Source organism: Neovison vison, chromosome 6 (genome assembly GCF_020171115.1).
Source record: "Neovison vison isolate M4711 chromosome 6, ASM_NN_V1, whole genome shotgun sequence".
Classification (NCBI taxonomy): domain Eukaryota; kingdom Metazoa; phylum Chordata; class Mammalia; order Carnivora; family Mustelidae; genus Neogale; species Neogale vison.
In genome coordinates this window covers 203,255,071-203,268,652 of record NC_058096.1, presented here as the reverse complement: position 1 = coordinate 203,268,652, position 13,582 = coordinate 203,255,071, and the positions used below count along the sequence as shown (strand labels likewise).

General features: G+C 58.8%; 1 protein-coding gene across 5 annotated transcripts; it reads left to right on the top strand.

The window, feature by feature from the left end:
• Positions 1-1,509: 1,509 nt before the first annotated feature.
• Positions 1,510-6,758, top strand: GLYCTK (glycerate kinase). 5 transcript variants are annotated; one of them, XM_044253442.1, is made up of 6 exons: positions 1,510-1,539; positions 2,494-2,600; positions 3,676-4,091; positions 4,323-4,474; positions 5,071-5,246; positions 5,531-6,758. In XM_044253442.1, the coding sequence occupies exons 3-6, from the start codon at positions 3,715-3,717 to the stop codon at positions 6,395-6,397; spliced, it is 1,572 nt and encodes a 523-aa protein (XP_044109377.1). In that variant the 5' UTR covers positions 1,510-1,539; positions 2,494-2,600; positions 3,676-3,714; the 3' UTR covers positions 6,398-6,758. The 5 variants fall into 5 exon arrangements, with proteins under 5 accessions (XP_044109377.1, XP_044109376.1, XP_044109379.1 ...); XM_044253441.1 differs by lacking the exon at positions 1,510-1,539 and adding an exon at positions 1,958-2,319; XM_044253444.1 differs by lacking the exons at positions 1,510-1,539; positions 2,494-2,600 and adding an exon at positions 3,430-3,473 and having other exon boundaries at positions 3,676-3,732; positions 3,869-4,091.
• The last annotated feature ends 6,824 nt before the right edge of the window (positions 6,759-13,582 follow it).

Genomic DNA, 13,582 nt, shown 5'->3' with positions numbered 1-13,582 from the left:
CTCCTGAAGGTGCCTTCATTTTAAGGATGGAGTGGGGAAGTTTGGGAAAGAATGATAGGGAATAAAAGGTCCTCTATTATAAACGGAAAGAAAAATCCAGACAAAGTTAGGAAGGAGGTAGGAGTTCATGAGAGCAGAACATGATATGGAGAGATGTGGCAACTGCAAAAGGGAAGGTGGGGGGGCACCTGGATGGCTCAGTGGGTTGAGCCTCTGCCTGCGGCTCAGGTCATAATCTCGGGGTACTGGGATCAAGTCCCGCATTGGGCTCTTTGCTCGGCGGGGAGCCTGCTTCCTCCTCTCTCTCTCTCTCTGCTTGCCTCTGCCTACTTGTGATCTCAGTCTGTCAAATAAATAAAATCTTTAAAAAAAAAAAAAGGGAAGGGGGGCATATGTTTAAGATTTTTTGGAAAGTCTACTGTGTGATTTGTGATGTAACTCCCTTCCTTCCTCCCCAAGAAAACATCAGTTTTAAAAATGCACTCTTTTGTGTCTTCAGAGTCTGGTCAGCACTTGTCTTTCGAATGTGGGAAAGCATCAAGTCGGGCTTGTTATGCCCAAGTTTCGAGTACCAGAGACCACCAAGGAGCCAACACCGATGCCAACACACGAGGGTCTTTATTCCGATTCGAGTCCTGGCCCACGACTGTCACCAGCACAGTGGCACAGGAGCGAGAACCCCAGACCTGCCAAGCAAAGGGTTTTTATGTGTGGTTACCGGAGGCTTATGTGTGGAGGGAAGTGGGGAAATTTCAGACTCCCCTGCAGCAAGCTGATTAGCTGTTGCCGGGGTGTTTGCAGGGTGGGGTATAGCGGTTTTTCCTGTAACTAAAACAGGGTCGAGTTCAGCCCCTGGTCACAGCTGAGATGGATGCCGAAGCTAAGAGGGCTGTACTTGTGCTAACGTTAAACTTGAGGTGGGATGGCTCTAATTTTCTCGGCCTCCACAGGGCTCAAGGGTGCACACAGGCTGGCCCAGGGTCATTCGTTGTTTATACACAGCTCGTGTGTTCAAGGATCACGGGACTGAACTTTCCAAGTCCGAGCTGTTACTAGGTTGGTCAAGAGGGAGAGGGGCGAACACAAAATTGTTGGGGGATTATAGCGGTGGGGAAGAGCCAGTGTGATTTAACCTGGCTCCAGAAGGGGTGGACTGTGGGGAAGTAATTCTCAACCCGTCTGCTCAGTCCTGTGCCAGGCACCTAACAGGAGCAAGGAACGTACGTGCTGACGGATGGGCTCCTAGGGGATAAAGCAGCGGACGGTTAAGGCAATCGATAAGTCAAGGATTGTTGCCCCCACTGCAGAGACGAAGGCAATGAAGCCAATGAAGCCAAAAGGGTATTCCATCCAAGCCTGCCAAAGGTCAGGGCGGAGCCAATCCCCCCAGCCGCAACTCCTTCTACCCACCGCACCGCGTCCGGCTCCCGCCGGCACTCCAACCCCGCCCCTCCCACCACACTTCCGGATTCCGCTCCGCCCACCCGGGAGTACTTCCGGCCCTCGGTCCCGGAAACTGCGGCCGGGAGCCGTAGAGCGGTAAGTCCACGGCGCGAAGGCCCACGGAAGCAGTCCATGGGCCGGGCAGTGGCGGGTCCAGGTGGCGGCGGGCACTTCTTTCTCCGGTCACCATCGGACATTCACGCGGCAGCCACTTCCCTCGCAAAGACCTGAGACTGACGTTACTTCCGGGAGCACGTGCGGCTGGAGAAGGCCGGAAGTGGCTCCAGCCCTACTTGGTGGCGGGGCGGAGTCAAGGAGGGGCTTCGAGGGGTTTCCGAGCTTGGTTCCGGAGTGCTTGGGAGTTAGTTTGGGAGGCTGTCGTGGTTGGAGAATGGCTGGTTAGCAGCTCTGAAATTTGAATTTCAGATAAGCAACCAGTAATTATTTAGTGTAGGCATGTCTCAAATATTGTAAAGAATGTAAGTATTGGAACATACTTACATTCTTTTTTTTTTTTTTTGAACATACTTACATTCTTAAAAATTTCTCGTTTATTTGAAGTTCAAATTTAACTGGACGTCTTGTATTTTAACCCTTGAAGACCCTCCCTTCTCACCCCCCATCCTCTCGTGGGCCCTGGTAGACCGTGGCCAGGCTGGGGTCCTCTAGGCTTGTGTCCATCTGGGAAACAGGTACAAAGTTCACCCAGGCTGTCAAGTTGTTGCTAGATTCTAAGCCGCTTTTGGTTCCTAGCCCAATGGGTCAGTCCCAGGGGCTTCCTGACAAAAGCTGAGCCCATTTTCTGAGTCCCCAAGGCAGCGTCCTCTGTGTTCCGTTTCAGGGCTGGAGTCAGGCAGCCTTGGTCTTACGGGAAAGGTGAGAACCATGCTGGCGAGATGGCTGAGGGCTACAGGTGGCTAAGTTTTTCTAAGTGTGGGATAAAGTGTCTTGAGTTCAGGCTTTCTGTATTAACCTGGCAGCTTCAGAGAGGCCAAGGATGTCAAGGGGGAAGCATTAGTCTTTGATCCCACCTCTCATTTTGCACACAAGGCCCAATAAAGAAAGGAGCCGTCACCGTGGTGGAGCTGGAGCCTGATTCCCAGCCTCCTTCCCGTGCTGTCCACGCTTGCTGCTGCAGTCATCCACTAGCATTTATGGTGGGTGTTGTTAAAGTAGATGCCTTTTTTTAGAGATGATCTGTTTAGGGCTTCATTGTCCCTGAACTCCTTTACAACCTCCTGACCTTCACCCCAAGGCTTCTTTGGCCTTTACCTTGCCAAGGGGGAAAAAGACTATTTGGCCTCAGCTGTAGGAGCCTGGCCTTTCCTGCTCCAGACACTCGGCTCTCACTCCTGTGGGTGGGTGGTACGTATGACCCAAGACTTGTCTTGTTAGAATGAAATGCGAGTTCTCGGCAGGGCTGGGTCTGGCCAGCTAGGTAGGTGGAAGGGTGTTCCTTTCTGTCCTGAAGCTTGGGCGCCGCCTCAATGTGGTGTCTAGGGACTTGTCTAAGTTTCCAGCATGAGCCAGTCTTTGCTGCCACTTCTCATTTGAACCTGAACCTTTTGCTAGACTGGCCTTGGAGTGCTGGGATTCCTCAGGCTGTGTGTCCTGAGGATGTGCTCTGAGCCTGCCTGTCAGTGTTCCTCTGAGCCTACAGCCTCCCGACACAGACCTAGCCTTCCCAGGCTCCCCAGCCCAGATCCACAAGCCAGTGACACAGAGCATACTGCAGGTCGTAAGGCTCAGTCAGTTGGTGAGACGGCCAGCAGCCTCTTGGCAACGGAAGTGATAAAGAGGCAGGGACGCTGTCCCAGAAAGCGGTGTTGCCTCTGAATGAACGCTCAGAAGTACAGGGGGTGGAAAAGGATTGGGGCAGGAGCCTGTGGATAGGAATTGCTGCCTCTGTGAATGATTAACTCTCGGGCCAGAACGGGTGGGCTAGGGGGAGGGCTCAGCTAACAGGACCTTTGGACTCAGGGCAGAGTGGCCAGAGGGCCGGAGGATAACCTGCAGAAGAGGAGGCTATGGTAGGTGGCAGGCTTGGGCTCTGAGAACTGGCATGAGATCAGGCAGTTGAGGGCCTCAGAAAGTCTTGGGCTGGCAGATGGCCCACTGCAGCAGCCCCTGTGGGGTCCAGGGGCCCCACACCCTCAGAGAGGTGGCTGTTGTGGGGGGTGTCTGTCTCTGGTCTTGCTTCCAGCAGCCTCACTGGTGCTTTCTTTCCCCTAGGCAGCCATGGGTGCCCGGTGGTGCTGAGAGCAGTGGGGCATGGCTGTGGTCCTGCAGGTACTGCCCTGCGTGGCCCGAGCCCTCTTACGCCCGCTCCTCATGGGGAGCCCGGTGGTCCGGCTGGCCAGCGGCATGGCCCTGGCCGAGCAGGCACAGCAGCTCTTCGAGAGCACTGTGGGGGCTGTGCTTCCAGGCCCCATGCTGCAACGGGCACTGTGCTTGGATCCTAGCAGTGGGTTGCTGAAGGTGCGGGATCGGAGCTTTCAGCTGCGTCAAAACCTCTACCTGGTGGGCTTTGGCAAGGCTGTGCTGGGCATGGCCGCTGCAGCTGAGGAGCTCCTGGGCCAGCATCTCGTGCAGGGTGTGATCAGCGTGCCCAAGGGGATTCGTGCTGCCATGGAGCATGCTGGCAAGCAGTAAGAGCCCTGTGGGGAGGCTTCTGCCCACTGTGCCCTGGGAGGGGGAGCTGGGCCCAAACCCAATGCTGGATCAGGCCTCCCTCCCTCACCAGCATCCCATTTGTTCAGGGTCTGGACTGGCTCCGGGATGGGTGTCAGTTGGTCTTCCTCACCCGTACAGCTGAGAAATCAGGTGGGAGGAAAGGAGCCCACCTCATCTCTTGCTGTCTGTTTTCTCTCTCTCTTCAGGGAGATGCTGCTGAAGCCACACAGCCGTGTCCAGGTATTTGAGGGTGCAGAGGACAACCTGCCAGACCGAGATGCACTTCGGGCTGCAGTGGCCATCCGGCAGCTGGCTGAAGGTCTCACAGCTGACGATCTCCTGCTTGTACTCATCTCAGGTGTGGGTGCCAGACTGGCTCAGGACAGTGTAGCAGGGGGTGGTTGTTGTTGCAAATACCAGGTCTGCGAGAGATGGTTGGTCCGAGCCCCCAGGGTCACAGAGCAAGGGAGACAGTAAGGAGCCTGGATGGCTGACCTCTGGGTGGCCCTGGGCAGGTTATCTGGCCTCCTTGGAGCTGTGGGCTCCTCCCCTGACTGACTTTGTTTGGTGACCATCGGAGGGAATATAGGGAGCATGTAACTCAGGGTGTCATCGGTAAATTGTCCCTGCTGTTGCTGCCATCTGTGCCAGTTCGACCTGGGGCTAGAACCCAGGTCTCTAGCTCCTATGGAATCCATCCTTGGTCTCAATATCTCCTCTTGGTCTACTCTATTTCAAGCGCTAAAGGAATAGTTCTTCCAGTGCCTGCTGGGACCAGGTGCCCAGGTTGTGGCGACTGTATACACGTTCTCTTCATGTCCACACGGGGTCACCCTAACCCCAGCTTTCCAGCAGCCCCTTCCCTAATGTGGGTACTGTTTGCCTGCTTCCTTAAGTGGAGAGGTTCCTTTGCAGTCTTATCCCCTCTGCCCAATTTCTTCACTGTCTCTGCAGGTGGGGGCTCAGCCTTGCTCCCTGCCCCTATTCCGCCTGTGACACTGGAAGAAAAGCAGACACTCACCAAGCTGCTGGCAGCCCGTGGAGCCAACATCCAGGAGCTGAACACCATCCGGAAGGCCTTGTCCCAGCTCAAGGGTGGGGGGCTGGCTCAGGCTGCCTACCCTGCCCAGGTATGTGGGTCCCTGCTTCCCTAGGCAGCCCTGGGCTGGTAGAGCCAGACCCACGTGCCAGGGAGACAAAAGCCTGGAATAGCATACAAATTGGCAGGATCCCGGTGTGGGAGTCCACAGGGCTGGCTGGGAGGGCGCCAGAGAGGGTGGGAGTGGGGTGTCCAGATGGCCACATGTTCTGCAGACCCCCAGGAGAGGGGTTAGAATACGTGGCAGCTTGTCCTCAGTGACCGTGGGGTAAGGCACTGGAGGGACTGAGCCTTGCCTCTGCAACCCTTCCCCAGGTGGTGAGCCTGATTTTGTCAGACGTGGTAGGGGACCCGGTGGAGGTGATCGCCAGCGGCCCCACCGTGGCCAGCGTCCACAGCGTGCAAGACTGCCTGCACATCCTCAATCACTATGGCCTTCGAGCTGCCCTGCCCCGTTCCGTGAAGACTGTGTTGGCTCGGTCTGACTCTGACCCTCACGGGCCGCACAGCTGTGGTCATGTGCTCAACGTGATCATTGGCTCAAATGCACTGGCCCTGGCTGAGGCCCAGCAGCAGGCCGAAGCACTGGGGTACCGGGCCGTGGTGCTGAGCGCAGCCATACAGGGTGACGTGAAAAGTGTGGCCCGGTTCTACGGGTTGCTCACCCGAGTGGCCGGAGCCCACCTCACCCCGCCTGGGACTGGGGCCTCCGTGGAGGAGGAGGCACAACTCTGGGAGCTGGCAGCTGAGCTCCAGCTCCCAGACCTGCAGCTCAAGGAGGCCTTGGAGGCCGTGGTGGGGGCTGAGGGCCCTGTCTGCCTGTTGGCTGGTGGTGAGCCCACCGTGCAGTTGCAGGGCTCAGGAAAGGGTGGCCGGAACCAGGAACTGGCTCTGCGTGTTGGAGCAGAGCTGGGACAACGGCCACTGGGGCCTCTGGAGGTGCTGTTTTTGAGTGGTGGTACGGATGGACAGGATGGGCCCACAGAGGCAGCTGGGGCCTGGGTCGTGCCTGAGCTTGCCAGCCAGGCTGCCGCTGACGGCCTGGATGTGGCTGCCTTCCTATCCCGCAATGACTCTCATACCTTCTTCCGCTGCTTCCGAGGTGGGGCGCACCTGCTGCACACGGGGCTGACTGGGACTAATGTCATGGACGCCCACCTCCTATTCCTGCGGCCGCGGTGATGGCATGGATCATGGTTGAGTGCAGAGGAGACCTACGGGGCTGCAACCTGGGGCAGACCAGGGTTGGTCCCCAAGGCCTAACCAGGCCTGAGGGCCCCTTCTGTCCTTGGCAGTGGCTGCTCTGTTGACCCTGGGCCTCTGTTCTGTGCTCGTTCCCCCAGCCAAACTGGCAGATGGGGGCCCTCTCCTCTCCCTCCTCTTGGCCATGACAGCAGCTAACCCTGAAGATTGGGATAAGCCCCTTGGCCTGTTGGCTGTTCCTAGTCTTCTCCCCAACAGCAGGCAGCCCCTCTGCCGAGCTCTTGAGTGTTTTTTCTATGGGGTGGAGTGAGAAGGACTGCAAATAAACAGAGCCACACTATGGGTTCTCTGTGTCTTCTCCCTCAGAGCAAAGACTCCGAGCTGCCGGAAATGGGGTCAGGCTGTAGCCCCAGCACTGGGCCTCTACAGGGGTTCCCCATCCCCCTCTCTGCAGGGCACACTCGGCACTTGTTTCGCTGAAACAGGAGCTTAGGAAGGTAGAGCTTGGCCTCTGACACTCGTAGGCCAGCAGAGACCCCTGGGAGGACAGGCCAAAGGCCTGCAGCCTGTGGGGTCTGAGAGGGACAGGCCAGCTGTCCACCTGTGACCCCTGTGGTCTCCCCATTACAGTCTCCAGGCTGTGCTGCATACCTTGCTGGGTGTGAGCCACTAGCCACGAGGGCTGATCTCGCCTTCTGTGTTTGGACAGCCCCTTAGGGACAGGCCACACTGTTGGTTGAGCTGCCCTTTGTGTGTCCAGTGGCTGTTCCGCGCCACACAGGATTCTGGACCTTGTTTTCTTGTGTCAGGCCCATTTCCTCAAGCTGAAGTCCCAGTTTCTGTAGCTGCTGCTTTGGGACACAGTGTAGCTCCTGGTGCCAGCCTTGCAGTGGGAGTCTCCAGTGCTGAGATAGTGGGTCAGAGGATGGAGGGGGTCCAGCAGCTACCTGCCCCCCTGTTACCCGTTGGCTAGGGAAGAGGTCAGTGGGGGAAGAGAGCAAGAGGAAGGCTTCCTTGGCTAGGCTAGCAGCCTGTGGTAGGAGAGGGCAGGGCTGCCATCCTACCTCTCTCCGGGCCCCCTTGCTCAGGATCCGAGCCCTCCGCTGGCCGCCCCCGCCGTACGCCACGGCTCCAATCCCTATATGAGTGAGCAGTAAAATCACATAGGAATAAAAAGCCATAGAGAACAGCGAGGCCTGGGGCTGCTCCTTCTGGTCCCCTCCACGCTGGCTGTGCCCTCGTCTCCAGGGGTATGAGGGGCTCTGGGCCAGGGCTGGCACGCCCTCCCCCTGGGAAGTGTCTCCCTTTCACCTACTTGGGCTCTGGACAGCCTAGCTGGCACATGGTTCGTGACTTGGGGACAAGCTGAGGCGAGTCAAGTGAACCAGGCTCTGGAGGCCAGGGAGATTTAGGGAAGAGGGGAGAAAAGGGGAGTAGGCACCCCCCGGATACAGGGCACCGCTTCCTTTCCTTCTCAACTGGTGCAGAGTTTCCTCTGATGGCGGGGTCGTAGTCTGGGGTGCGATCCCTATGTGGAGATGCCTGCGCCCTGTTGCTCCTCTGACAGCCTCCCTGTTTCAGTCCTTGCCCTTGGGAGTGTGAGTGTTAGCGTGGGGTGTCAAGTTCCAGGAAAGAGCAGGATAGGAGAGCCGGGCCTGTGGCAGAAGTTTGAGTGTTTGTCTGCCCTTTCCTCAGTGTGTGTGTGTGTGTGGTGGCATGTGAGCACACACATGTGGGTGGCCAGAGGTAGGGGATGGGCTGCTACTTGTGCGCTAGGCCACTTACATGCCTGCTGAGGGGTTTGGGTATGGGTGGGGTCTTGCCAGAGGGCACCCCTGTGCCTCTTTGGCCCTTGCCATATGCCTGTGTTTGTGGGGGCTGGGAGGCCAGGGGCTGGATGGGGCCTAACCCATTAGCTTTGCTCATTTGGTATCCCCAAGATGAGAACAGATATATTTGGCTTCAATCTAGAGGACAATATGAGATAGACGCTGCATGGTGAGTGTTCAATAGGACTTATTATTTGCTCCATAAATTTCAATTATGGGTCAAAATAATTGGTCCCATCCTGTGGCTCTTGGCTTCCTTCTCTCCTGGCTCAGGTTCTTCTTGCCCCTGCGCCCACCTCATTTCCATTCCCTGAAGCTTTCCCTGCTCTACCTGGAGGCTTTTGCCATGCAGGGTGTCCAGCATCCCCCACGCACCCACTGCTGCCACCTTTACAAGCCCTTCCGTTCTCTGTACTTGGCATGAACTAAGAAGAGCTGGGCAGTGGGCCTGGACAGCCCTTAGGTATCGGCTAATCCAAGTCCCTATATTTTATAGCTGGAGAAATGGAGAAGGAAGGTGGCTTGTTTGGGGCTGCCCAGCAAGTCTGCCACAGAACAAGAAGGAGAGCCAGGTCAAGACCTGCTTGCCCACACCCTGTGGGGCTCAGAGAACCCGGAGCCCAGAGAGAGCTCAACGAGAGTCAGGAATCCCCTGTTGACTCCCTGCTGGCCCTCAGCGGCTTAGGGATGGTGATGTAACCACACCTGGCCTGCCCTGGAACACAAAACAGATTTGTCGGTCCCTTTTTGGCTTAGATTTCACAGTTCCGCTGCATGTATGATTTGGTAGAAAACCACATGGGGTTGGGTGACGGGCTTCTGCACAGTGTGTGTGTCTGCATCTGTATGCACATCTGTGCACATGTGTGTGGGGATGTGTGCACACAGCTGTGTGTCCAGCCCCGCATCTGAGCCATGCTCCGCTCTGCCCTGGGGGGAGGACACACAGTTCGGTGTGGTCAGCCTGCTGGAGATACAGTGAAGAAGTTGGGCAAAGAAGCTATAAAGGCTGGCAGAGGCCCACACGAAGGGCTTCATGTGCCTGGCAGCGGGGGTCAGACTTCACATGGACGGTGGTGGCAAGCCTCCTGGGATTTTGGCAAGGAGTGGTGCCAGGAGGCTGTTTCAGGACTCGGAGGCGGAGGCCTTCTTTACTGCAGGGATGGGGGATGCTAGGGGGACACGCCAGGAGGTGGAGGAAGTCCCAACAGGTGAGAGAGAGAGGTGCATCCCGGGCTGGGGAACCCCTCTCAGCTCCTTGCCCCTCAGCAACCTCACCACAGCAGCCTTCTGCCAGTCCAGGTGACCATTTAGGTGTCCACTTTGGAACCAGGGCTAGAAGCCCTGGCTCACACACCCCTCTCAGGGCCTTCAGGGTCTTGCGGATCTGGAAGGCGGAGCAGCTGGCTACCTGGTGGAGGCTTTGGTGAGCGCAGGCACCCTGCCCTCCTGTAGGCTCTCACAAGGATGGCAATGAAAAGACCTGTAAGGAGCCCTGCAGTGGGAGTTGGGCTTTAGTTCCTGGTCTTGCCACCATCCTTTCTCTAGGTCTTGCTTTTCCCTTCTGTCTAATGGGGACAACAACATCCTGTCCTGCTCACTGCTCTGGGGAGGTGTCGGTGGTAGACGGATCTGGGTAGGAAAGCCCTGTGGAAGCGGGGTGCCCTGGAGGGAGGCAAAGAAGGGAGAGGGGCTGGCCTCTTCCAAGAGAAGCTCAGGGAGCTCTCCATGCAGGAGGCCCCCTTCTTCTGGGCAGGGCCTGGGCTAGAGCCAGCAAGGCCTTGGTGCTCACTGACGGAGGCCCCCTGGCACTGGAGTAGTGCTCGCAAGGGATGGTCTTTGAGTTTTAAGTGGCTGCTGGTGTCACCGTGCCCTGAGAGGTCACAGAACCAATGTGGGGGTGGGTGGGTGTTGGCTAGAGCTAGAGTAAGCTGACCTACCTTGGGAGAGGGCCCTCTCCAGTCTCAGAAAAAAAAAAGGTGGGGGGGAGGGCAGCCTGAGATACCTCTGGGTCTGGATCATGTGTGAGGGATATGATGAGGCCCTGACTGGGGTGGGGGAGAACTGGCTTGCCTGCAGGCTAGGAATCCCTGGCAGAGTGAGATAATTCAGGGTGTGCTGGGGTAGGACAGGGGTCATGTAGGGCTAGGGGGATAATGACACTCCACGCAGGGTGTAGCCAATGGCCTGCATGAGAGTGGGGTCATGGAGCTGTGTGGAGCAGAGTCCAGGCCAGGATGGGTGGCCTTTTTCCCTGAGACAGGGATGCCTTGGGGTCAACTGCTCCCCAGGAATCACTGGGGCCAGTCCCGAGGCTTATCCTTTCCCACTTCCCCTGGCTTGGACTGCCCTTGGGCCTGGATGGGTTGGGCTGTGGCAAACCACCTGGGCCCTTGAGACCTGATGCCCGAAGCTCTGATTCCACCTCTCTGTACATGTTGGTCCATCCAGCGTTGTTGCCCGCTCCGTGCGAGGGAAGACGCTGAGGGAGAGTTGGGCCCCAGAAACAAGTGCCCCAGTCTTAGGGGGACAAATGCTCCACACAGCTCTGCCTTATGGGTCACTACCTGCCATGACCTTGTACACGGATGGCTCCCTGTAGGACCTGGACCTGCCCAGACCAGATCACCAGAGGCTGTATCCCCAAGATGCACTCATTGGAGAGCTCCCTGCTGGGCTCTGCATACTCCTAACCTTTCCTGCCCCTCCTCCAGCAGCCAGCCCGCAGAGCCACCCTGCTTGCTTCTCTAGAGAAGTGTGAGCAGCACACGCTCTGTCCCCATGCAGCTCTGCCTCTCCAGCTCCAGTTCCAGCTGAGAAGGGGGCGGGGTCCCGGCACTGGCTTCTGCCCCCTTCCATCCATTCCTACCCACCTGCCCAGCTTCAGGGTCTCTGGATCTCCTGATGGCCTTGGGTCATCTCTAATAACTGCACCTGTAGCCTTCATTCGGGAGCCAGGGCTCTGTCTCCACCTGTTCTTCTCCTTCCCCTGTCCCCCGGCTTCCCTCCCTGTCCAGCTCAGGAAGCTGACCACAGGAGCATCTGGGCTCTGGTCTGAATCCCCAATGTTCACTACTGTGGGTAAAGCTGTCCTGGGGATCCTATCTTGCGGGAGCTGGTCAGAGACCCCTGGCGGAGGGAGAAGTGCCCCTCCCCATATGTGGCTCTGTGGGTCTGGCGGTCAGGAGCTGGGGGTGAAAACAGCCAGCCTGTGGTGGGTATCTGTGGGGGTGCAGATCACTCCTTCTCGGCCCACACCCCACACCTGGGCAGTGGGAGCAGCCCAGCACATCCCTGACCAGCCCCCCAAATCCCAGTGGGGACAGGCACTTTAGGGGTCACAGCCCCGTGGACAGCGCTACTGCTGCCACCCAGCAACCTCGCAGCCACAGCCCTGCCAGAGGAGGATTCAATGCCCTGGACCCCAGGACTGGGCATACACTCAAACCTTCAGGTGTGGCTATTCCGGGCAGCCCAGCCCCCGTCCACCCTGTCCGGCGACCCCACCCCCAAGGGTCCCCGTCAGCCCAAGACCACCCACAGAAGCCAGGCACCGGGCAGGTTTGCCCCCCTCAGCGGCCAACGGCTGCCCCTCTGCCCTCTGCTCCTGCTGACTGCCAGGGCAGCGGGCACTGTGACTGCTGCGCCTGCTGCCCCGGGCCGGGAGGCGCCGCGCCGGACGGCCGCTGTCCCCACCTGCCCGCCCCCCAGGGCTCCCGCGGCCGCGCCCGGCGTCCCGGCTCCCCGCTCACCTCGGCGGCGCTGTCTCCGCACCAGAGGCACTGCAGTGTGGGAACTGTCCCGAGGAGCCAGTTCTCCGCTGAAACAAAGAGGTGGGGGAGAGAGAGGGGGGCAGCGGGAGAGGGAGAGGGTGAGTGAGCGGGAAGGAGCGGAGGCTGGAGGGAAAGAGAGACGGAGAGGGCGAGGGAGGAGACGGGAGGGAGGGGAACGCGGGGAGATCACGCCCGACTCCCGGGACTGAAGGGCCGGCGCGGAAGGGAGAGGAAGTGGGGAGGGGACGGAGGGGAGAGATTGTTCGAGGGGCCGCACGGCGAGGGGCGTGGGCAGAAGAGGGAGCCGGGTGACAGGCAGGGCTGCGGGGCCGGCAGCGGGCTGGGGGCTGGGCCGGCGCGGTGGGCAGGGGGCCCCACCCGTCCTCTGCCCGCTCTGGCACTTGGGTGGGTGAGCAAAGGCCCCGAAGGGGAATGTGGGGGGAGAGGCGGGCCGCCAGGCGAGGGCTAAGGGGCTGGGCTGGCGGGCGGGCTGGCTGGGAGCACAGGGGCCGGGGACAAAGGCGGGAGAAGAACAAAGGTGTCCGAATGGAGGAATCGGCCCCTGCTGACCTCTGGGTGCCGCAGTCCCCAGCGTCCTGGACAGAGTCTTCTGAATGGAGGGCATGTCCATTCTGGGGCGGTCCAGGCTCTGAAGTGGCAGCCGGAGGTCAAGGGGAGAGGGGATGGGCTGTGAGAGTGGGCAGGGCCCCTTCCTTCTGAGGGAGGTCGAACATGCTGGCCGCAGGGACTGACCACATATCAGGATGCCAGTGTCACTGTCTCTTTGGGGGAGGGGATGGCCAATAGGGTCTGAAGCTGGGCCTGAAAAGTGGGTGGGGCAAGTCCCCTTTTAAGGAAAAGCATTTGGGGTCCCAGGAAGGGAGGAGGGGAGGGTAGTGGGCTCTGTGGGGAACGGAGGAGGGACTGGGATGAGGGAGTGGGGAATTGGGGACAAGGCAGAGAGGAGGCTGGAAAAGGGCCACAAGGGTGGGTCCAGAGTCACAGCCCCTCAACAACAGGCCCTTGGTAGCAGAGGCCTCCCTCTCCACACCCCACAATTCTGGGGCTGCCTAATACAGGATAGGCTAATGGGCCACTTCCCTCCTGCATCTAAGTACCGCTGTGCCAGGCAGGGGCACCCAGGAAGTCAGTTTGGGCTGCTCAGGGACAAGTCTATTAGTGCTGTTAGGACTGCAGGGGACAGGGGAGGCGGGGTGGCCTTGCCCAGAGTCGTCCCATCCCTCTCTGGCCCTGGGCATAGTGCTCTGGGCTGGTGCAGTCTCCTCTCATGCTCAGAGGCACAGAATGCCCTCCTAAGCCTTCTGACCAAAGGAAGATCCCCTTGTCTCATTGAAGACTCATAGAAATTCCAGAGCACCTACGTTCTCTGGAGAACAGGAGAAGGGGAAGGAGCCATGGGCTGGCCTGAAGCTGTGACAGGGAGAGGGGAAGACACTCAGTCCCTTGCCTTAACCCACTCTGCACAGAAAGGGTAAGGGCTAGATACCCCTTAGCCACTGCCTAGCCCCACCCCCTACCACCTGCTCAGCCCTTCCAGCCCC

Coding starts and splice junctions, on each gene's coding strand:
- GLYCTK (XM_044253442.1), top strand. CDS start 3,715: ATGGCTGTGGTCCTGCAGGTACTGCCCTGCGTGGCCCGAGCCCTCTTA. Junction 4,092..4,322: donor ATGGAGCATGCTGGCAAGCA/GTAAGAGCCCTG, acceptor CTCTCTCTTCAG/GGAGATGCTGCTGAAGCCAC. Junction 4,475..5,070: donor CCTGCTTGTACTCATCTCAG/GTGTGGGTGCCA, acceptor CTGTCTCTGCAG/GTGGGGGCTCAGCCTTGCTC.